Genomic DNA, 25,393 nt, shown 5'->3' with positions numbered 1-25,393 from the left:
AAAACCGCTAATTATTTCTGACCCTTCTCTGGTTTGTTTATTATGGCTGTAGACCAGCAAATTACTTCCAACAAAGACCTTAATGCTCCAAATAAATTCTCTCCTCAAGGATTAAAGTTGGGATCACTAATGTAATTTTTATCCATCTTTGATACAGCCTGCAATTGACGAGATCCAAAGCATTTCCCCCCACCTGGAATCACTGATCCAAAAGAAGAAAAAAAGAAAAGGGGGGGGGGACTCAGTCTGACACTTCCTCCTTTCCTACATAATAGCAAAACGGTTCTGACAGTTGTCAGAAATGAATCAAGCCGTCAAACAGAAACTTGGCTCCAATAACTGCCTCGGTTTCCAGCTCAGGAACTGACTTTCACTGGTGCTGTGGTTTGGTTGCAATGAATGGCTTGATGTGCTTTTCTGTATTTGCACGGGTAGATTATCAACACATGAAAATATATGGTAACCCTGCTTCCAGTCAGTAGATCGGCATTCATTCGTTCCCCTCACTCATTTTCAAATCTCATCTTGTGCTAAAGACGCCCCCTCCCTCTCTCTGTGTGTAGAAAGAGCCTCATCAGCGGTATCCTTCCTCCCCCCACCCCGCTTCCCTCTATGTGTGAGAAAGAGAGAGAAAGCAGAATGATCAACGCTGTCCATTTCACGCAGCCTATGAAATGAGCTACAGAAACTCCTGCCACAATAAATTTCCTAGTTTTCAACTTGCAATAAATAAACAGAATGCAGTGCGGTGTGGAAAAAGAAAGAAATATTAAAATAGATAAATAGAGGGGGGAGAGAGAGGTTTTTCTTTCCTGCACCTTTCATCTTCTAAGATCTCCCTTCTCCTTCCTTTGCAGACAGGGCCACACAGAGATTTGCAAATCGCCCCCCCCCCCGCCTTTCCTCCGTTCCATCCCCACCTTCATTTGGGTGCTATCCTTCTCCCCCACCCCTTGCCGTCGCGGCTGATACACTAGCTAGCCCCCCTAACTAAGAGTGAGTGAGAGAGAAAGATGCTCTGGGCAGCCAAGTTCCCCTGTAACTCCGACGCTTATCATCAGGGCTTGATAATAGTAATGAGAAAGGATCCTCCCTAGCAGGCGGGAGGTGTGACGGGGAGGAGGAGGCTGAGCAGGAGGTGGAGTGAGCGCGCACGGCTCCTCGCGCCTATAAGGAGCTGTTCAGCTCCAGGCTGGCTGAATCCCTATCGCAGCTCCTGGAGGTGGATTTCAGGACCTGCCTTATGAGTGCCTTTTGGCGTTGAGGCGCAGTTGCTTTCTCTCTCTGTGTCTCTTTGGACCTGCTGCTGCTGCTGCTTTCGAGAAGATCTGGGTAAGGAGGGGCAGAGGTGTCTTTCTCATTCTCCCTCTCCGGCGTCTTCCAAAAGGGTGCCTGGATGCCGGATGGAGTAAGGGAGCCAAGGCACAGCAGCCACTCTCTGAAATTGGAGATTACGCAGGCAGAGACGGCACGAGAAAATGGATCCTATCCCCCAACTCTTCAGCGTTTTGACTTTGCTGCTGTTCAGCTTCTGGCATCTTGGATTAGCAGCTACCAACTGTAAGTATCAAAGGAAGCCCTGTATCTCGCAGCCACCCGGTGCCTACACAACATTTGACGGGGAGGTCTGGAGCGGGGGGATGCTCTTTGGAGTAGTAGTGGGAGGGGAGGGAAAGAGAGAGAGGGAGCGAGAGCGCAAGGTGCGTGGCTCCCGCGTCTAAAGTTCGCTTAAGTGCATTCCCTGCAAATCGGCCTCTCTGTATCACTGAGGAACTAAGGTGATGGGGGCCTTCCATCCTGGAATGGCAGGAAATCTGCACATCCTTTCCCCTCTGCGATAGATATATGTGCCTCGGGCTTCTTTCTAAAAAAGTGCCTCCCCTACCTCCCCCTGCTACTTGCATTTAAACTGCCGTTTATTTATACTCCTGCGTTAAGATTTCATTTTTCATGCCGCTGATGATATCAAGGAAATGCCTTTAGTCACCTCGGTTGCCTTCTCCTGCTGAGTGTTTAACGATTCATAACTACACGCCCCTGCTTGCCAAACTAGATTGCGCCCCACTTAATTCTGTGTAACCCTACCTTCATGGAACGACCTCTCCATCCCTTACTGGAATCCTTTTGGGTTTGGTTTGTTTTGGGAGTTTTTTAGGCAGGGCATGGGAAAATATCTGAACCATCCTAACTGCATCTTGCTGCTTCACCTATCAGTCCTGGTGTCTATTTTCCCCACAGCCAGGGCAGATTAACTATATTTTGGAATGTAGAAAGCCAGATCTTGTCACAGCATGGCATTTAGACTTAGGAAGCCCATGTGACTGAACGAGTCCATAACATGAAGGGGTTGGTGTGGATTTTAAAAGAAAGAAAGAAAAACAACAGTGGTGCAAATCTGATGATAGGACTAAGACACTGGTACTTTTTATACATTTTTGCTTTTAAAAGCTGTTTGGCATACCGTTTGGCTCCTTGTGTCCTCCATTTGATAAGAAATCCCCATAACATCTGTCCTCCCCATGCACCCCCCTCAGCTTAAGTGTTGTGGGGGAATTGACCCCCTTTTGATGTTGTACAAGGCATTAGGAGGCAATTATTGTGATAAGATGTTCTGTGAAGTGCAGTGTCACTGCAAAAGGGAGAAACAGGGAGGCAAGCATGGATATATACCTTTCTTCAGATTCAGCCTTGGCGCTTTTGCCATGATGATCGTTTAGCATGACTGTGGATAGCTAACCATGCAATTAGCATGCTGAGTCCCATTGAGCCAAATGGGCATCAATCCCCTGGAAGTCTGCTGAGAATTGTAGCCCAAGAGTGTCATATATGCCAATGTTTTGCTTTAGAAGATGAAGGGAACAGGAGGATACAGTGGCAGTGTTTAAAATTCAGGATTTAAATGGAATTGTTCAGAAAACACTGCTAGGTATGAGTTAGTTTGTGCAAGTGCTTCTATGCCAGGGGAAATGACAGAGGTCATATCTGTCCTTTGAAGTAGCTGAGGATCCAAACTGTACTCCAGGAATTACTCTAGAATATGAAACCTGTTTTTAAAGAGATGCATTTTGCTAGACTTTTTAAAAAAATGTTGCTTGGCTGTGTGTTCCCTGGATGCAATTTATAGGAGTTTAAAATGGTGGGGATATATTTAAAACAAATGACATTCTTCATGCAGTGATGGGAGAGAACTAGCTGTTTCTCAAGTTCTAATGGGCTTGTGAACACTAGAGGTCACTCTTGCCTTTTGATTCCATACCTTAAAAGCTGGTGGGGGGCGGAGGCATTAAAAGAAGGATATTTCACACATCTACACAAGTGAAGAAATAGAAGGCTTTAAATACAGAGGAAAAAGCAAATGCAGTAAGCATTGTGAATTGGTATCAGCCTTCCCAGTGGATGTGCCTTCAGGTTTGATTTTAATAAATAAAAAAATGAAGCAGGAAGTAAAGTTTTTCCTTGTTCCAATCACATTTGGTTAATATGGTTTGATAATGTTCAGGGATGCCAAAAGAAAGTGGATTTAAGCAAGCAGACTTGCTATCACCAAGCTGGTAATAAAGTTAATCCGTAACTTTTAAAAGGATACTCTGCTTTAATGAGTTTTACAATTTCATGGGTGACACTTTTAATTTCCCAGTGCCAATGAACATTCACATTGAACACACAAATTTATCCCTATATATTTGGAATTCAATCTTTATAAAGCACAATAATTGACTATTTTACTACACTGTACAGTTTTTACTTAGTCACTGAGCAATGAATTAGACTGGATGTTCTTTCCCAGGAGCTCAGTTAAAGATTCTTCCATGAAGCACCAAGAGTTGCATGTTTCTTCTGTTTCCTAATGGTTTGAGAGCATGAACAAATGCTGCAGTGAAATTCACTTCAGCCATTAGGAAAAGTTTTCACTGTTCAGTAAGACAGGCCTTGGCATGTTGGTCAAAACCCAGAACTGAAATCAGACAGCTATAGCAAATTTAAATCATTTTTAAAAATTATTTCCTTTAAAATATCTGAATCACCACCCTTTGTAAGTTTTCTTCAGATGTTAACATAATTGGTGATACTTCCTTGCCCCCAGTATTTAGGAATATGTACTGGATTAGATCCAGAACTGCCATTCTGCAAATGGAAAGACTCTTTATTTTTACCAAATAGACTCTGTTCCAATGGAGGTTCCCACTAAATGGAGGTGGGAGCACTGTCTCACTGTTCTTAAAGGTTCCCAACCCTCTGGAGCAGATTTTGGATGGCACTGGAGGCTGAAAGGGCAATGACGGGTTTGTGAAAATTGCCTTTCAATCAACAACAGGGTAATTATTTCAGTGGAACTCTGCTCAGAGGAAATTTGGACTCAACCCAGTAATTATAGTACTGCTAATTTTTCTTGGGGTTTAGCTTAACAGTCATGCACAAAATTAAGTTAGGAGTGGGTGACACTGGCTTGGTGGCTTTACAACAAATGCTATGCCTGTTTGCTTGGCGGTAAGTTTCATTGTGTTCACTGGAGCTTGCCCATGAGTGCAGCCACAAATGATGTGGCTGTAAGTCTAGTTTCAGCAGTGCCACAGGAAGAGGACACAGCCCACAAAGAAAGATGCCAAATTTGATTACCCAGAGCTGAACTTTTAATGCACAAATTACTAGTTGCGGTAAGAGTGTGAATTTGTGCCCTGCAAATCTGAGATGCTTTAAGCTTTGCTTCAGTGATTGATTGAAACACTAGTCAGCTCCAAATGGATAGCAGCAATTTCCATGGAACAAAAAAAACCTCCACTTCCATGAATGCAGTATACGTCCCAATACTATAATAAATGATAACATCCACATCAAAACTGCCATCAATTTATCTGTTCTCTGTCAATCATACTAGTTTATAGTAGCAATCAATTAGAACAGTCCAGTTTCCCAAAGCACAAATTGGAACTGGAAGTCAAGTTCTCTTGCTGGAGAAACTGAACTCTAGTCAGTGTAGAAACAGGGAATCGCAGGATTGAAAGGATCAGAAGGAGGTCACTCAGATCCAGCCTTTGCACTAAGGCAGGATTTACCAGACTCCTACTAGATTAGCCCCATGTCAATCCAAATCATAATGTACCCTAGGCAAGGTGTTTGAAAACAGAGGTTCTTGCAGAATAAGGAATAGCTTTAACAAAATCCCTGGGGATTCCTTCCTTTTCTCTTATGTATTTCTGCATGGCTGACATTCAGCGTAAGATTACTATTTTCTTATTTCTTGTTAGCACATGGCAGTATTCCCACACTCTTTGTATTTTCGTAATTGAATCATGAAAGTGTGCCTGCGGTTATTTTCTTGATGAGGATATACAAGATTGCAAAGAAAACATCTCAAGAAATATTGTAATTCCAGCTACAGGATCTGAGGTCAGGGTCAATGGATATTCTTACAGACATTAAAGTTACTTCATTCTAATATAGTTCCAGAAATACCTCAAGGCTGGTTTCATAACAACACTTTATTAGATTAAATAACTACAGTAGCAGTGAAATTCCTCCCCAGGATACTAATTACTGGGAAATAGATACAACACACACACACGTAATTGCAATATCATATATGCAATGAACAGCATTTTAATCCAAGTGAATATAAAGGTAAGCTTGCAAGAAGAAACCCTGGGAAAGTTCTGAGTTTTTGTCCTCATTCAGTGCTTCTCACAGTTGCCATTATACACACATGCTCCTCTTTTAGTATTTAGTAGTCTATCCTGTGATTATTTGGGGGGAGGGGATTATGGTTGTTTTTTAAATGAACAACGATGTTTGTGTGTGTTGATTTACACATGCACACAATGGGTTGTATCCAACTAAATCAATGGACTTACTTTAGTCATCTCCATTGAATTCAGTGGGTTTACTCAAAGTATGACTTACCTGGATATATTCCATAGTTTATTTTGTACACTCTTAGGTATCTGCTTATTCTGAACAAATTAAAATAACATATGAGAGGAAGAAATCTCAGGCTCCATAGGACAGTAAAATAACAGTGAGTGACCAAACTGCGGGAGGCAGTGGAAGACAGGAGTGCCTGGCGTGCTCTGGTCCATGGGATCAAGAAGAGTCGGACACGACTAAATGACTAAACAACAAAAAAGTGAGCAGAAACCAGGGTGCAACTGAGTTGAATCTTCTTCTGCTATGCCCCCTAAATCTGCTCTGGAGAGTCAGCAGAACTCCCAGAACAGGTTTAGCTGGCATATGGGGGCAAGAGAGGGACTTATATTGTCAAAATGGAGGAGAAGTTGGGAGGGGTTGTGTATTGCAGAAACTACTAGGATTGTATATCAGAGCACATGATGCAGGAGGAGGAAACAATTGGTCCATCCATATAGAACTATAGATTCTCTTCCCCTTACTGTGGCTCTGTTGTTCCCTGGAAATGGCAGACTGAGGAAGATTTCAAACTATTAACTTTTATTGGATCAAAGGGTCATATCTGATACTACAATATATCTGACAGTGAGGAATACTGCTGAAGTGATAACAGACAGATTCAGGACCAGTTCAGCTGGCATTTTTCTGTTTATGAAAATTTGGCCTCATTTTCTTCAAAAGATCTCAACACTGATATTCCATTTTAACTGGAATGATAATCTTGTGACACCTTGTAACATGTTTCCTAAATTGCACAGTTATTATGTATTGATCTCACAGTTTCTGCAATAAATTAAGGAGATATCCAAGTAGGAGGCAAATAGGTTTATTGTATTAAAAACAACCCAGCATTCTCTCTGCCATTAAAGTGATGGCAGCAGTAACTTCTCCACGGAGAAAGTCTTTTACAACCATCTGTGTGCTTAGGAGTTCTCTTTTTGAACAAAATAGTTTTTTTAGCTTTGGTTTAGGTTTATTTTATTTGTACATTGTCTCCAACTAAGGAAGTCCTGAAGTGATTTACAATAAAAATAAAATACAATAATAGAATCATTAGACATGATTAAAAGCAGATTTCACAATGCAGTCGTATCACTGGTGCTGCCAAAATGCCCTGTAAAACAGAAATGTCCTTGCTTGGTGCCAACATGATGACAAGGTTGGTGACAGGCAGGCCTGCCTGGGGAGAGCATTCCATAAATTCTTGGGGGGAGGGGCTACTACTGAAAAGGCCCATTTTCTTATTGCCCCCTTTTGGACCTCTCACAAAGGTGGCATGCAGAGAAGGGCCTCAGATGATGAAATCAGGGTCCAGGAAGGTCTGAAAGGGGAAAGTTTGTCCTTTGGCTATAGGGGTTCTGAGCTGCATAAGGCTTTAAAGGTTAAAACCAGCATTTTGAATTGGGTACAGGAGAAGCCAGTACTGTCAGACCTTAACAGCCTTTTGTTCATGCCTTATTGTTCTAATTAGCAGTCTACGTAAGCTTTCATGATACCTGGATGTCTAATGGACACCAGTTTAGTACTTCAACAAGACATTTTGCTTTCTGAGATAAAGAATGAGATAGCTTCCCTTGTACAAAGCTGACCAGACTTGCATCTTACTTTAATTCTAGCAATGAGATTGCCTAATGGTAAGGCTGGCCTTGCACCATTTGTCTTCCGTTGTGGTCGCATCACATTAAATCTGCCTACACACACACACACACACACACACACACACACCAGACTTCACAAATCCCAATTCAAAATGTATTTCCTTCCTAACCATTGACCAGTTGTGATTCCAAAGTGTGCAAACTGGATCTGATCTAGAGACCAATGTGGGGATCTGGGCAGGGATTCACTCTAGAATCCATGCATTGCTGGATCCCTGCTCTCTTAAGGATTTGCACAAGCTGGTCTCTGGGATGCCTGTCTGTGTTCTTCAACAAGTGATTTGAGCTGACTAAGACTGCCTGTCCAGGATGTTTCTGTCACCACATGGGTTGAAATAGACCTTGCAGTTCCCACTGGGAGCATTGAGACTTGATGACATGCTGTTGCTCTCAAGTGAAATTTTAGATACATTTTACATCTTTTACATTCAATTCCCCCTAAGACTCTAAAGGAGAATTAAGTCTTCAATATGTCACCACTGCCTATTGCTTCCAGTGGAACTTACTTGCTCAGGGCTCTCAATGTGCTCCCTAGCCACTCTTAGGTGACTGAAATTCCATTTTTATAAAGTGGGATGATAGTCTATCACATGCATGAGCATTATAGATGCATTCAGTAGAATATGGCCTAAAGTGACTGTGGCTTGATCGTTATGGTATTTGAGTAATTCATATTTCTATATAACAACCAAATTTGACAAGATCCAGGAGGCTAATGTTTTTTGTCTATATTTAAAAGCAACTGCAGAGAACCACAAATGGGCCACTGCAACAACACTGTGTTTTAACCCCAGAGATGTCCCAAGATTAGACTTGTATCTGTAATTATAGCATTGAGAAGTAGTGCTTCTGTGGATCTTTCCAGTTTGACTTGTTACTCGGGACCAAATGAGATCTGTTAAAGACAAAGGTCTATTGCTTCCCATTTAGTGGTAGTGGCACCCACCCTGTGGAACGCGCTCCCATCAGATGCCAAAGAGATAAACAACTATCTGACGTTTAGAAGACATCTGAAGGCAGCTCTGTTTAGGGAAGGTTTTAATGACTGAGGTTTTAATGTATTTTTAATCTTTGTTGGAAGCCACCCAGAGTGGCTGGGGAAACCCAGCCACCCAGCCAGATGGGTGGGGTACAAATAATAAATTATTATTATTATTATATTTACTAATCTAAAGATAGCTATAATGTCTTCCCCTTTTTCAGGCACGGCATTTGTAGCCATAGCAGCTCCTACAGGGTGGATTAAGACTGCCAAATTGTAGGGAAATACACCCAAAGGTTTTTGTGCAAGGCACCTTCATTTGTTTTTAAGCGAAGGAATTTTCTGCCGTAAGCGAAAACAATTTGCAAGCATGGTGCCCCTTTCTGAGAGGACGAAGCCCACCAAGTTTCAGAATGAGAGCTGTATTAGTTCTTCTACAAGGGCAGGCATTTAACATGTTTGGGTACAGACAGTAGGAATCATTGGGACGGAGTGTTGAAAAAAGAGCATGGATCCTCAGGAAAGAATGGGGTGTGGAAAATCTCACCTCCATCAAGGATCCTGTTACCCCAAGAGTTATTGATCCCCTCATCGGTTATTTGGCCATGCTACTAATTACTGTAAATGTGCCTAAAAATGCAACTCTAGCTTGTGGGTTTACATCCATGGACAACAGCAGGGAGAAAACAATGCCTCTATCATGTTGGCATTGGTGGTCCTCCTCATAATACATTTTTTACTCATTTAATATAAATAGTTTTTGTTTCTCTGATACTTCTCTCAAACTGGAACTTACTTTGAAATGTTATTTTAGGCAAACTCAACACCCCCTTTAGTGGGTACGGATGTACATATGGTGTTATGGAAGTGCGTTATCTGTTCATAGCGTAACACCCCTCAGAGGAAAACAAAATTATCTATTGTGTTTTCCCTTCTATAGATTGTTTTTATTTTTGACACTTTTGACACTTGGTTGTAATCTGAGAAAAGTTCAGCCATCCTTCTTCATAAACAAGGAATCCAGAATGGAAACTTCTGTTTACAAGTAAGCACTGATGTATGTGAAACTTTTTCTTTCTTTCTAACAAGAGCAATCCACCCACACATATCTCAGTTCACTAAGATCTCCATTGTTTAAGGAGCAGTAGTTTGTGATTTGTTATGATTGTTGTCATAAAAATAGAATAGAGAACTTCCCTTCATCTGTGCACACATGTGATGCCCATTTACTTAAACATTGATGCTGTGGGAAGATGTTTTACAGAAGAGGTACCCAGTGTGGTGCTCTCCAACTCCCATTAGACTCAGAAAATATTGGTCAATGGGCAGGGATGATGGGAGTCCAGCAACATCTGGGGAGCAATATGTTGACTACCCCTAGTTTAGATTTGATTTTTTTTAAAAAAAGAGCTGAGCAGAGAACAGAACCTCTGGGGAATCTTAGAAAGCACAATCCTGGGAAGCATTGTTATTATTCATAGTATTCTCTTCATAGGGTAAATTTTATCTGGCCATAGTCCAGTGTACTGTCAAACACACTACAATCTCACTGAAATGAGTGCGGGGTTTAAGCATGCATACCATTGCCCTAGAATGTGACCAATCTGTTCCCACATTTTGGTTCATGGGAGAGCAAATACGATTCCACACACATCAGTGATGAAGCAATGTATATAAGCTTGTTTTATTATCCCATGAATAGCCTGGTGAGATCTCCTTAGTGTAACTGTGTAATGTCTGAAAACAATAAGCATAATTTTTGAAAGTAACACATAATAGGTTTTTTCCCCTTGATGTAGCTCTAGTAATATGTGAAAGTTCCTAAATTATTTATTTAGGAAAACAATGATGGCTTTGTAAAAAGGCCATGCAGTCTGAGTTTGGTAGACTATCCCTCAGATCTCATGGGAGGGCGGACTATATTTTTGGGGGGCGGGAATGAACGAATTCCAATGCCCCACAAATAACCCAGAGATGCATTTTAAATAAAAGGACAAATTCTACTCATGTAAAAACACGCTGATTCCCGGACCGTCCGCGGGCCGGATTTAGAAGGCAATTGGGCCGAATCTGGTCCCTGGGCCTTAGTTTGCCTACCCATGGAGTAGACTTTTTTCAGTGCACACAGAATGACTTCTGATTGTACCTTTTATCCCATTTATTTCACTGCTCTTAATTTGATTGGCTGTGGTAGTTTACTTTTTATTTGGCTGTTTTGGTTCATTTAGTGCAGGCAGTTAAGTGGTTTGGAGCATAGACGGCTCTGAGGACAGGGGGACGCTTCACCAATCACCTCCTATTATTGATCAGCTTGGTGGGCTGCTTAGTTACATTCTCTCAGGACTTATAATGTGCCACCTCCTGGAAGTTGAACATCTGTCGGGTCATACCCTCATGGCTTCCTTTTATAGAAAGGTGGTATCCAGACATGTCAGCTTAGGTGCTGGAATTGATCTTCATTTGCAGAAGGCTGTAGATTTTTTTACCTGTACCACTTGTGTGAGATTGGTACAATTTTTCCCCAATTCTTCAATACACACACACACACACACACACACACACACACACACACAAACACACACAACCATTTACCAATTCCTCTCTTGTCAAGCCTTTCCTCCAGTTGTGGGACAATGAGTATGCACATCTGAATGTGCATCAGCAGCTACTTCTAGGGTTAATCTGGGGGCAATTTTGATTCTGGACCAATTTTGTAATGCACTCTTTTAAAGATGCGTCTTGTTATCTTCTAAGCAAACAAACATTTTCTGAACTCTTCATCTGGCCTTTTCACAACATAAATAAGAAGCCCCAGAGGGGTTTATCCCCATATAATTAAACTCTGCTTTCCCAGTTAAATCTCAGAGGCCCTGGCAGTTAAAGAAGGGAGCATCATTGCAGTGATCAACATGTCTACCTAGTATCTGAGAAACAGGCAGATTTCTGTATATACAGTGCTTGGGAGATGTCACTGATAATTAATTCCCTTGTATTAATTTTATATTTGCATTTTCTAATTGCCCTGTGCAGATTCTTATGGGCCGGTCTTGCCATCTGCTCAGTAGTTCAGTAGAATTGATTGAGTTTTAAATGATGACAACAGTGCAATATAGAACCCAGAGAAAGAAGTGGGTGCCAAAATACTGCTGTATTTTATTTTTAACAATCCTAGCTGTTATGCAGTTTAAAAAGAATAAGCACCAGGATCTGAGGAGCCTGATAACAAAATTGCCATGACAGACAGATGTTCAGTAGGTGTTTCAATATTTACTCTTTAAAACAAAGGCAATTTATTAGAAATGAGTGGAATGCCTGAAATCATTTAGGAGCTGTTTCTTATTTTGCCATCAGGAACTGCTTCTGCCTTTTATTTCTTTTTATTTTCACCAGGAAGGTAGCAATATTCTCTTTCACTCAAGCGCATTATCTGAATAAGATTACAGTGGTACCTCATGTTAAGAACTTAATTCGTTCCGGAGGTCCATTCTTAACCTGAAACTGTTCTTAACCTGAGGTACCACATTTGCCAATGGGGCCTCCTGCTGCTGCTGCACCACTGCCACACAATTTCTGTCCTCATCTTGAAGCAAAGTTCTTAACCCGAGGTACTATTTCTGGGTTAGCGGAGTCTGTAACCTGAAGCGTCTGTAACCTGAAGCATCTGTGACCTGAAGCATCTGTAACCTGAGGTACCACTGTATTATAATTCACATGCCTTATCTAGAAATTACTGTTATAAGAATTCTGTAAATTAAGTTAGCATTATAATTCCCCATGTTGCAGGTGAAAGAAGTTGGTTTGCTTAGAGTTAAACAAAGAAGCAAGATTTGCATTGAGGACTTCCTGATCTGAAGCTCAGTGGCTTTCCAACCACTTGATGTAAATAGAGCTGTATCCGTTAGATTTTCAGGGGAAACAGGGCAGGCAAGAAAGTGGAACCTTCACCCCTTTACCCCCAATAAACTCTCCTCAGGTCCATGTTCTCATGATTGAGAGTTTTTCCATCTCAGAGCCTGATGGGGGAGATGTTCTGGGTGTTGGGATTTTTATTTCTCACCAGCTGCAAAGAGCAGCACAATGGTTGTTGACATCATGTGATGTCTGTGAGCGTGAGACAGGAAGTCTCTGCTTGTTCTCATGTAACTGGAGAGTTACTTCTGAGTAAAGCTAGTGTCGAGTTGTACTTCTGTGCTTGCTGCTCAGGAGAGCACACATGTCGGATGAGAGCTGCATGTACAGTCTGTAAATAAAGTAGTGAGTAGACTACTGACTGTCTCTTTCTTCTGTGATGGGATACCAGAAGACGAGTGTGCTCCTCTCAGCATGGAGGGGTCACATATTACCGGTCTCTCTGGACTGAGGGCAATTTCCAGCCAGAGAGTGACCAGGAGAGAAGCCTCGGTGTCTTGGGAAGTTGGCACCCTTCCCAGGGGTGTTTTTCCAACACTGGGGAGAAGGGTTTGAAATTAGAAATCAGTGGGTAGGAAATGAGTTAAATAGCCTTCTGGCCCAACCATTTCACTTCTACAAATGTCCTTTGATCCTATATACACATTAAATGGCAAATCAAGGCTAGGGATACCATTTTACCATGTATCTCTAGTTCCAGCCTTTAGTTGAATGATCCCACCAACAGTGTGGCCTTGGGAATACTCTGACACAGTGATCCTCGAAAGGGATCCCAGTGGGGATTAGTGAAAGTGCTGAGTAAAAGAGGGATAAAGAAACACCTATGAAACAGAAAGTACTCTCTCACTCAGCCTTGCATTCTCAGTCTTTTTAGGCAAGCTAAGCAGCTCTAATTAGCCCCACACTGAGTGACCCACACCTGGAAATCCTCCATAGGCCTATCAGAGCTCTGCCCATAGAGGTTCCAAAACTTGGGATTGATATAGTTATAACAGCAGAAAACTGGGGCTCATGAATGGATTTTTAGAGGAGTCAGTGATTTATGCTTTTTCCTTCAATGTCCCTTTCCAACAATTTATCACCATCATTGTCACATTGCACAGCAGAACAGAAAGTACCAAGTGACTTAGGCCAGTTATTTTTTTTTTCCAGAATCATGGTTCAAAAAGAAGAAATACATTACAAGTTTTAGATCATTTATTATCTTAGGGATGGAACTTATACTATGTTTGCTGTAGGCCTGCCACCCCAAAGGACATGTTCTGGGGGTGTCTGCCCAACTGTGGTGTTTAGAGGTGTGCCACCATCACATTCTAAATCTCTACTCTTCTGCCAATGTTCTCAAGGAGTGTAGAGCTGGAATGTTGATATTCTTAGAATGGATGGCACTGCTCCTCATTCTCACGTACAGGTGTAACACTGGTGATTTATTCAGAGATGTGACCCCCCCCCAACATTGTTGTGGCACCTCAGAAATAATACTAGCATGATAGGAACATTCTTGTACACACCTTTCCCACCTGCTTCTTCTTTGCAAATTCTTCTCTATCAAATGAAAGAAGTTATAATGGCAATTGAAGACAGGTGGCTATAGCATATCCCAATTTGGAAATGAACTTGCAGAGACAAATTCTGAAGGTGAACCCAAGGCTCCATTTAAGGACATATAAAGAGCCAATATAATTAACTATTTAAAAGCCTTATTCAGCTTTCCTCTGTACCTTTTACCTGCATTCTGCAGATCGGGGAAGAGATAATACAACTTTTAACAATTTGCACAAGGTCATCTCAAAGGTCAATGGTTGGTAAAAAGCCAGCTCCATCTCTAATTTATTTAAAGATCCCTGCATTATCAACAGGAGTGCACTAATTAACTCAATTAGGTTCTGCACCCTGTGGATCTTTTGAGTGGTCTCAGAGACCCAGAGCACTCACATGTTTATCCAAAGTCACTCTCTAACAGAAGCAGTGCTCATTAAATAACTCCACCTCATACACAGTTTCAGATATTGTATCCTGTGTGTGAACATTTTCAGACTTTTCAGAATGGTTTAGGGACAACTCATACAACCACCACAGAACCTTTTCATATCAATTAATCCTCCTGCCACTGCCCAAGCTTGAACTGAAGATGACTGCTTTGCCACCTGTGCACCTGAATAAGAAAATAACCCCAGAAGACCAAATCAGAAATTATGACAAGACAGCATCGCCCTGCAGCCATTTTCTCCAGTTGCCACTGTTGCTCTATTGCCCTGTTTTTGATTCACTGAAAAGCCACTGATGTGACTATTTTTATGGTTATTTTTATTTCATCATAGTTTTTTTCTGGTTTTGCTGTAGCTAGGTGGTTTGTTTTTTTTTAAAAAAGTGAACCGTCTTTGCTTATTCTTTTGGAATATATAGAATATAGAAATACATATTTGCTTAAATGAAGATCTTCAACAAGGTGCAGTGCTCACTGGCATCAACTGTAAATCCTCATAGTTATCAGTCCAAGCCTAAACACTGTAAAGTTGGTCTAAAATGAAGACTTGCTAATAAAAATTATGGCTCTTCTCCAACAGTTGACATTTCAGAGGTTGTGAAAATGGTTAGCACAAGCTGCAATTGGCCAGTCTGTGCTGGCTATATAGAGTTGTTAAGCTGCAACACAAACATACAAAGGGTGCATTAAAGTTATAAAAATATGCTTTGCTACCGCTGGAGTGTGCCATGAGAAAAAGGTAAAAGGTAAAGGACCCCAGGATGGTTAAGTCCAGTCAAAGGCAACTTTGGGGAGTGGTGCTCATCTTGCTTTCAGGCCAAGGGAGTTGGCATTTGTCCACAGACAGTTTTCTGGGTCATGTCGCCAGCATGACTAAACTGTTGGAGATTCATTCCCCATGTCTGCAGTCATGGGATTGTTGTCTATCACATGACGGTGTATATTCCACAATGTGGGAAAAAGGAAGGAACTAAGTCAGAATGCTCTGAGTGTATTATATGTAAATAAACGTAGATTAGCCAAATGCTGAGCTACTGAGTTCTGTTACGTGAACTGCAAAATACTCTGTGGATCCCTGAGTGTGCTGATGTCTGTTGACATCAGTCACTGTGATGTTTGGGCAGAAGAAAGCTTTTGAAGCTCCCAAATGATCGACCAGAAGGGAGAGAACATGCCAGTCGGGCACGTGTCTCTGCCAGGGTCCTACATGAGAGTAGGACAATCCTAACATAAACTGCTTCTGGTGCAACGGAACATCGTGACGGAAACCAGAGTGCATGGAAACACGGTTTACCTTCCTGCCACAGTGGTACCTATTTGTGATGGCCTGGGAATCGGATTCAGAGGCTGAACCTGAGGAATCCCAGCCTGCTGAGCCAGGGCTGGGGCTTGAACCTGAAGGGCCCTCACCTGTGCCGGATCCTCAGAAGCAGACACCAGCTGAATCCGCTCTGGCTCCAGAGGTGATTGAGGACCCATTGCCTGCAGGTGCACCTCTCTCAGCCTGTCAGGGGAAGGTGAGGTTGCCTCTGGGTCCAGTAACCCTCCAGCCTCTCCAGAGCTGCAGAGGCTCAGGGCAGAGAGGCGGAGGGAACTAAGTTCTCGCAGGAGGAGTGCTCGTCTTGAGGCCAGGAGAGGCGAGTCACCTGTGGACCGGGGCCGCTCTATGCCTCAGAGGAGGTAAAGGTCAGCCAGCCCAGTCCCAGGTTGCTCGAGCAACATTGTGGGTAACCTGTTCCTACCGGCACCCTGACCTGCTCTCCTGCCAGAGTTCCTGACCACGCCCGACTCCTCGCTTTGGACCTCGCTTCACCCCTGACGGACAGCCTCCATAACCTCGACCTAGGACCAAACTCAGACCACGCCACACAGTACCCCCCCCCGGGACCAGCACACTATGTATCTACTTGCACTGGCATGCTTTAAAACTGCTAGGTAGGCAGGAGCAGGGACAGAGCAACGGGAGCTCACCCCGTTGTGTGGATTTGAACTGCCAACCTTCTGATCAGCAAGCCCAAGAGGCTCAGTGGTTTAGACCACAGCTCACAGCACCCTGCAAGCCCAGCACTGCTTTTGTGAGTATCTTCCAGGGTGCTGTGAGTGCGCCCCACAAAGCAGCACCGTGTTGGATGGCTGGACTCCTCACTGATCTAACCAAGGAGTGTAGTCCAAGAGACTGGGCTTTGAAAACAAATGGAATTTGAGAATATGTCACATAGCCCCACAACTGACCAATAGGCGCCCCCACCCCAGTGTCTGTGAATACAGCATGAACATCTGTATGGAGATGGCCCTCATGAGTATAGCTGTAACTGTGATGCCTCCCCTGCAGCCTAGAACACTGATTGTATGGGGTTCCAGGCCACATGAAGGCCTCTGTGCACACAGCTGTCCACGCAAAGGCTTCCTCCCTGCAGATATTTGTCCCATACACATTGGCACCTGAGTGAGGGGCTACTCAACTTGTGCAATGCCAGGAGCACAGTCCCACCCCCTGCTCCTGTATTGCTCTATAAGCGAGAAATACTTACTGAAGAGGTCTCTAGAAATGTAGCCTTAGTAACGTGGTTTTTCTGATCATATGGTTTTCAAGACGAGATTTCCAAACTTCCTGTCTAAAAGATTGTCATGTTTTGTTTCATTGTATCCCTGACAGAGGCTCACCTTCACAAAATGGGCATAGAAACCTAAGGAGAGCCTTGCTAGATCAGGCCATCTAGTTGACCAGCATCCTATTTCCAATAGCAGCCAAGCAGATGCCTTCAGAAAGTCCACATCTAGGACTTGAAGTCAGGCCTTTGGTCTGGAGCCAGTCTGACCCCCTTCTTTTTATGGGACCATGTATGTAAGTGGCCTCCTTGGCTCTTTCTATCGGCCCATATGGGACCAGCATGGGTGGCCGGGCCTGGTGAACATTTAATTCCTTACCCGTACAATTATGATTTGTGGGTTCCCATTTAATTTGATTTTGATTTTAAATGTGATTTTGAATTGTATTTTAAACAAATCGTTTTATTTTGTGTTTTTAATGTATTATATATTTGGAGTTAGCTGCCCTGAGCCCGATCTCGGCAGGGGAGGACGGGGTATAAATAAAATTTATTATTATTATTATTATTATTATTATTATTATTATTATTATTATTATTATTATAGTTCTCTCTCCTGCTGTTGCTTCCTAGCAAATGATAATCTCTAGGATATGCCAGAGACGGATATTTCATGTGGCTAATCGTCATAGATAGGATTATCTTCCATGAATATTTCAAATCCCCCATTAAAGCTGCCTAATTGAAATGGGGATGGAGAGGCTCCATTGCCTTTACCTCTTGGTGATGGGCTCCCTTACTTACTGGTTTTAGAAGAGGGCATTCATTGACTAAATGTGAAGAGGGAGAGTCAAGGTTTGGGGACTATGGATTTCATGAAGGTCATGCACACCTCATCTTTCCTGCCATAATCTGAGCAATGCTTCTGGCTCTTGCAGTACAGCATATTTCTGAGAGGAAAAAGAGGTGTGTGTGTGTGGGGGGGAGTAATCCTATATAAAGAGAATCAAATTAAGCTCCACCATTAATAAAAAAAATTCCCTTCATTCTTGATGTAAAAAAAAAATATGACTACATTCCCTTTACTCCAAACTGGTACTATGTGCTCTCTATAAATCGTACAGTTGAGCTACTCCAGCAAAACAAATTCTTCTGTCAAAAAATGAAAGTATTCCTGTGACCAGAAAAAAAGGGGGGTGAATTTGCAATGAGTTTCTTTTATTGTTGTTTTTTGCTTTTGGGAGTCATGAATAATTCATCCTGCTCTACTAGCCTGGAAAACAAACAAACAAACAAACAAAACCTGTGTGCACATAAGAACTCATTAGAAAAGTTAATCCCACAAATGGCTGAATGCAGAGAAAATCGGCTTTTTTCGTTGGTGGCTTCTTTTTTTAAGTCAGATTTGCTCCAATCTGCTCTTAATGTGATTTTGCTAGTGGGGGTACAATTTAAGCCAAACAGCTTGAGGAGGGGCACACAATAAATGAAGCTCTCAATATTTAATAGAGGGCAAGTCACAATCTTTCACACAGGGAGGCAAGCAAAGAATAAATTGCACTTTTACATGTTGTTACCAGAGGGGTTGAGGTAAAAAGTTGAGGCATATGTTCATTGTGGCTTCCAATAACATCCGTGAACTTTTCCAGTGGAACAAGAAGTATTATTTGTATTCGCCTAATTAAGACATGAAGGCGAGATCACGTGTACAAATGTACTCAGATGTCTTTCCAACCTGAGAATTGTCCCAACTCAAACTGGCTGCAGAATTGTTAAAACCTGACACATTCAGTCAGGGAAGGTATAAAAGTACAATTTTCATTGCTAGAAGAAGCTTCAGACATTTAATAAAGCATGGTAGAGGATGTTCAAGAGGTGGCATTTAAAGAAAGAAAGCTCCCACAGCAGCTCTGACCCACCTTGTGAGGTGACTTCATCATAGTTAGGTTGTGATTTTGGTTGTGTATATTGTAGCGAATTTGTTATTTGTTTTAGTTAAGGGACTAGCTTGTTTCAGATGCTTTATCTGGGTCAGTGTTGCTGAACTCTTGACTAATGTAAGTGGAGCTATACAGTGGCACCTCGGGTTAAGAACTTAATTCGTTCTGGAGGTCCGTTCTTCACCTGAAACTGTTCTTAACCTGAGGTACCACTTTAGCTAATGGGGCCTCCTGCTGCCACCGCGCCACCGGAGCACGATTTCTGTTCTTATCCTGAAGCAAAGTTTGTAACCCGAGGTACTATTTCTGGGTTAGCGGAGTCTGTAACCCGAGGTACCACTGTATAAAGATACAGTGCTACCTCTAGTTACAAACTTAATTCATTCTGGAGGTCTGAGGCCTCTTGCTGCCGCTGCGCCGCTGGCACACAATTTCCGTTCTCATCCTGGAGCTAAGTTCTCAACGCGAGGTAAATCTTCCAGGTTAGCGGAGTTTGTAACCTGAAGCGTTTGTAAGCTGAGGCATTTGTAACTTGAGGTACCACTGTAGTTGGAAACTGGTGGTTTTCAGTTAGCTTCTGTTGTCATGTAATTGAGCACAAAGGAGGGGGGAAATGTTAACATAACATATTCCTATGTAGTTTTAAAGTAAATTATATATGATAATACAGGCTATTTGTATAAACTATTCTCAAAGTGAGCAGCTAGTGGATGGTTCTATTTCCCCATGGCTTCCTAGAGGAAAACTGCAGATCAGCAGAAATAATATTTACTGGTTTGGATTGCAATACACCCTTGAACACCCAGACTTATCAGTTCGCATTTGCAGAAGGCCCAGAGACCTTCGTAGACAAGTGACAGAACAGATCCGTTTGCTGTCAATCACAGTCCATCACTTCAAAAAAAGAGCCTGCATTTAAAAATAACAATATGGAGCAGGGAAGAATCCGTTGGTGTTTAAATGGGGAACTCAAGACTGCTGGATTTATTTGAACAGAGGGTGGGGGGAGGCTATAGGCCAGTGAATGGAAAATGGTGGGAGGGGGGAGTTAGCAAAGGAGAGTACCGCTCAATCTTTAAACTTCCTGTCTTTGTTCATCCATTTGAAATATAGGTTTCGAACCATGGTGGTTTTGGGTGTGGCAACCCGTTCATTTATAGGGCCTTTACTTTCAATTTTTATATTTAATCAGACCAAAAAGCAACTGAAAACAACTTCAATGGAAAACAAATGTACTTATGTATGTATGTATTCTGAGATTTGTGTCCCATCCTTCTAGTTCTAATGCACGATGCAGTGTGGCTTATAAAAAGTTAAAGCCACAATGCCATATAAAATGATAAAAAAATAAAGTGAAATGCATTGAGAATACAACAAAGGCGGGTACTACATGTAAAGCACAACCTTTACATAAAACAGCAGATGCTTAGCAGGAAAAAACCTGCTGAGATAAAAAAAAAACCACACGTATTTGCCAATGAGTTCATATAATACTATGTTAACTAGAAGAAATCAGAACCACCTACTGGCTTCTGACACTTTAAGATAAACTGCAAATTGCAAGTGTAAAGATTAAAGCTTCCATCATAACCAGCTCATTTCCCACTGATTTCGATGGGGCTTATTCCCAGGTAAATGGAGTTAGGATTGCAGCCTATGATTTTCAAGAAGATTAAGATGTAAGGAAGGGGGGCATGATTCCCCATATATATATTCCCATATAAGATTAATGTAAGATGTGGAAACAGTTGGCAGAACAAAATGACTGTAAAATGGCAGGCACTTGCAGGGGAAATCCTGAGGAAAGTAGTTTCTAGATAATCCATTTGTTTAGGATTCATCCCGATTTGTTTGCATGAAGCTTGTGTGGAGGTTAGGCTATGCACAGTCTTTACTAAGCATCCATTGTGTTTTTATTGATAAGGAGGTGACATAACAATGAGTACCCATCCTAATTTGCCCGCAGGATGTTTATATGGCTTTCTGATAATAACTAGCTCATCCTAGAATGATGATGATGATGATGATGATGATTTATACCCCGCCCATCTGACTGGGCTTCCCCAGCCACTCTGGGAGGCTTCCCCAAAAAATATTAAAATACTGTAATACATCAAACATTAAAAGCTTCCCTGCATGTCTTGGTGCATTTTCTCATCACTTTCCCAACTGCAGAAGCCTGTTTTTAGTAAAAGTGGATTTGTTGCACTAGTGTGACAGAGCAGAGTAACAGCATTACGCGTAAAGGATTCCCACATCTGTGCAGAGAGCACAAAATACAGGAAGTCATTCCTTTGCCCAAGTATCTGTTATCGCCTCTTACGCTAAACAAACAAACAAACAAAACCCCATAAAGCAAGGTGACACACTGATATGTGAAATATCTTGGATGGGATGTCTGATTTTCTATCGAAAAACGCGCACATAATGGAAGCTGTCAGCTCTTGCTATTATCTTACATAAGATATTCACTGCAAAAAAACATTTCATTAAGGTACTTTGGGTAAAGGACCCACCCCTGTGTTTGTCAAAGGTAGGCACAATGGGGATCTCATACCTCTGGCTGCTTTTGCAGCATGGTTAGTAATAATGAGGCTCCTTTCAGATTCTTTTTAATGGTTCATCTGAGATGGATCTCTGCCTCTTGACTTTCAGTTCTGGAGGATGACTGACTATAGGCAAAAACATCTTGATGAAAGATCCCCTTCGGAGACTGATCTGCCATCAAAAGAGCAAACATCTATGTGCTTGTAATGGGCTTAAGGAAAGACACAGGAAACACTACTCATGCATAATTCTGAAATGAAATAAGCTTATCAGGGGTTATCCTGGAATTCTTCTTTAACTAGACCAGAAGCCACATGCATACATGCAAAGCAAGGTTGAAGCAGAAGAAAATCCCAGGAGGCCTCAAAATTGAAGTGAGGATTGGATCAAATATATTCTTTTGTGGCATTTAATGTTGCCTTTTTTACTGAAGGCACTTGAGGCTATGCACAACATTAAACACCAACAATGCAATTTAATTGAATAGTAACTTGATCAAAATTGAATGCCACCAAATATTAAGGACAAATCAAAAGTGAAGCCCTGCAATAAACCCCAGTGCTAACAGTCCCTTTATCTTCCTGAACAGCACTTTACTGGATGGAGTAGTGTTGGCAGCAGCAGATGGCAGCTTTACCATCAAATTGCTGCTTCTATAACCTCTGTTTCATTCAAACCTATTGAGTACTCATTGATGTGACTTAGGCATTTGAATGGACTGAACTTACAGATATGGTTCTCAGGTTGTGAGTCTCTATATCTGCATTTTACTGCAGCTGAGGAGGAGGGCATGGAAATCTGCAACATAGTCACTTTCAGCCGCATAAATGCTACAATCCCATCCACACTTACTTGGGTATATTGTATGCTCTACTGAAAAGAATGAGACTGACTGGCCTCTGAGTAGACATGTCTAGAAGCTTCTGAAAACGTAAGATAGCTGCATTTATACATGAGAAGTGTTAGATCTGTGAAAGGTTTTTTAAAAAGTGTCAGATAACCATGCCTAATGACCATGACATTTGCACACAGCATATTTTGACTCCAGATCCTCCAGCTATGATTGCTGCCTGAAGGAAGGGCAGAAATGTCCTTCATACTCCCCTTACAGTACTCACGTGACCCTTTCCCTATAGATTTAGAGAGTGTGACTCTCTTGTGTATTTACTCAGTAGTGTCCTGGAGTGATGTATTATGGTTGGTATGACGTCTTGCATCCCCAGGTGCCGTGAACCACCCTCATCAGGGCATCCCAGTAAAATCAAATACCACAGAACGTTTTATGGGGTTAAAATCAGGCCACAACTTTATCGATTACAGATGTCAGTGTGTTTGGCATGGCCCTGGAATAGCTGCTATCACCTCCAGCCTGCCTACTGAGAGCCAGTGTGGTGTAGTGGTTAAGAGCGGTAGTCTCGTAATCTGGGGAACCGGGTTCGCGTCTCCGCTCCTCCACATGCAGCTGCTGGGTGACCTTGGGCTAGTCACACTTTTCTGAAGTCTCTCAGCCCCACTCACCTCACAGAGTGTTTGTTGTGGGGGAGATATCAAATCCAAACTACTACTACTACTACTACTACTACTACTACTACTACTACTATTCTTCTTCTTCTTCTTCTTCTTCTTCTTCTTCTTCTTCTTCTTCTTCTTCTTCTTCTTCTTCTTCTTCTTCTTCTTCTTCTTCTGGAGGGATACCAGGGGTCAGGACCAATTTTGGGATTAACTCATGCCATGTATCGAGTGGGTACAGCCTCCATGGACTTGCTGTGTCAGAGAAGTCCTATGGCCTTCAGCTCCCACCTGACCTCTAGATCAGTTTCTCCCCAAACAACCCAATGAGTTCAGAGCATGTTCAGTGGCCCTGGAATGCTGCCTAACTGTTGAGAGGAGGAACCCGAAAAACCAGCCGGGGGGGGGGGGGCATAATGGAATGGGGTATTGCAGAGAAGGGCACATGGATGCCTGTCTTCAAGCAGTAAACAGGAGCACTCCATTCCATAACTTTTTATTGCAAGCCACATCTATATAATTAATAGGAGGAAAGTGCTTTTAGAAGCAAACAACTTTAGTCACTTTCCTGGTTTCTATTTTGCTCAGCTCTGCGAGCGCTTTATTGTCAAAACCATCAACCTCACTTGCAAGGAAGAAAAATGAGGCAAGTTTGTTTCAACAGTCATATTTCCAGAGCTGTGAGTCCCATTGCTGACGTTCCAGTCTTCCAGCTGTTGTACCAAAGATACCGTGGGAAATCAGTTTGTCCTCTTGAACTTAACATTTGACCATGTGTGGCCCTGATATGGAGACATCAAAGGGGGAGCCTTAAACTAGCATTGCAAGAAAGCTTGCCAAAGAACTTCTTAGCAGAATGCAGCTCTCTGTATTTATGCATGCTGCTTGCAAACATCCTGAGGCTTTCTTTGCTTTTCAGAAATTATTCTTTGCCAATGCACAGTTGTCAGTTAAATGACCCACAGCTACTGCCAGCTCCGTTTCTTTCCCTCCCTCTCTCTTGCATGCTTTTCTCTGCTTCCACAGTGGCTTATTTTTCATCACTAACCTCATTACTCTATTTGCTCTGGGGAGTTATACAAGACTCCTACCTGCCACCAAGACAAATCTGCCTGCATCACTCGGTTTTGATTGTAAGCTTTTCTGCTCATTCCTCCTCCCCCCTTGTTTCATCAAGAAAAATACTGGTATGCGATGAACCAGGATATACTTTCAGTTCAGCATGTGGGGGAAAGGTGCCATCTAACTCTTCTCCTTTGGAGTGTCTGTTGCTTAGCTGTTGTGATTTCTTGCAGTTCAGTCATTCTTGTTTTTGGATGTGATCATTTTCAATATGGCCTCTGTCTGGTCATGCTCAGTGCACTGTACAAAATATACAGAGCCAGTAACCAAATATTTGCTACCCCCAAGGCCTCTGATGGGGATCTCCTCCTTTATTATGTATCCTGCCCAATGCAGAAAGATATATCCAATAAAAAGATGTGGCAGTTCAATGTGTCATGCTTCTTCTTCTTCTTCTTCTTCTTCTTCTTCTTCTTCTTCTTCTTCTTCTTCTTCTTCTTCTTCTTCCTAGTCAAGAAGAAGAGAAGAAGAAGAGTTTGGATTTGATATCCCGCCTTTCACTCCCTTTAAGGAGTCTCAAAGCGGCTAACAATCTCCTTTCCCTTCCTCCCCCACACTCTGTGAGGTGAGTGGGGCTGAGAGACTTCAAAGAAGTGTGACTGGCCCAAGGTCACCCAGCAGCTGCATGTGGAGGAGCGGAGACGCGAACCCGGTTCACCAGATTACGTGACTACCGCTCTTAACCACTACACCACACTGGCTGTCAAGGAGACAGCCCTGACCTGTGCTGCCCATACTGTATAGATGTTTGCACGTTGCTGGTTTGTTTGGGTTTGTGTATGTGTGTGTGTTTTTAGTATATGTGAAAATCTACATCAGTGCTCGTTCCACAAGCAGCATGTATTGGAGTGTTTGTGAGCAGGTCCACGTGTGTAAATTTATGTTCTTTTATTAACAAGGATACATCATGCATACAGAACAAGCATCAAAGTCATGAAATGGCCTACAAATGCAGTAACATATAAGCTGTTCAAATCAAATAATCTTAGTGCCATTTATGAAATTCTGAGAGCGAGTAAACCTCCCCAAAAGTCAACAAAGGAGGGCAACAAAAACCTGAGATGGGGGCCCTCATTGGGCCTGATCCCCTCCTCACAATTATGAGACCTATGTGCATGTGTGCATAGAGCCTTTTGCCATGCTAGGTAAATGCAGGGATGATGAGAAAGGACTTCCAATGTGGGAGCAGAGTGAGGGGGCATGATGTACATCATTGGCAAGGGGCAAGACTAGCCCACACGGCCCTGTGATCTCCTTCATGAATTCTTTCAGTGCTTGGGAAGTGGGTG

General features: G+C 42.4%; 1 protein-coding gene across 2 annotated transcripts in view; it reads left to right on the top strand.

Moving 5' to 3' along the window:
- Window positions 1–1,166: 1,166 nt before the first annotated feature.
- CNTNAP5 (contactin associated protein family member 5) overlaps window positions 1,167–25,393 on the top strand; it is a 294,516-nt gene continuing 270,289 nt past the window's right edge. For both annotated transcript variants that reach the window (XM_028742744.2, XM_028742734.2), the window contains exon 1: window positions 1,167–1,560. Coding sequence is in view for 1 of the 2 variants with exons in the window: in XM_028742734.2 (XP_028598567.2) it covers window positions 1,479–1,560 (82 nt within the window). In the remaining variant the exon portion in view is untranslated. The remainder of the gene's footprint in view (window positions 1,561–25,393) is intronic.

Source organism: Podarcis muralis, chromosome 1 (genome assembly GCF_964188315.1).
Source record: "Podarcis muralis chromosome 1, rPodMur119.hap1.1, whole genome shotgun sequence".
NCBI classification, from domain to species: Eukaryota; Metazoa; Chordata; class Lepidosauria; order Squamata; family Lacertidae; genus Podarcis; species Podarcis muralis.
Note: the sequence above shows the minus strand (reverse complement) of the source record. Positions and strands in the feature narration are given on the sequence as shown.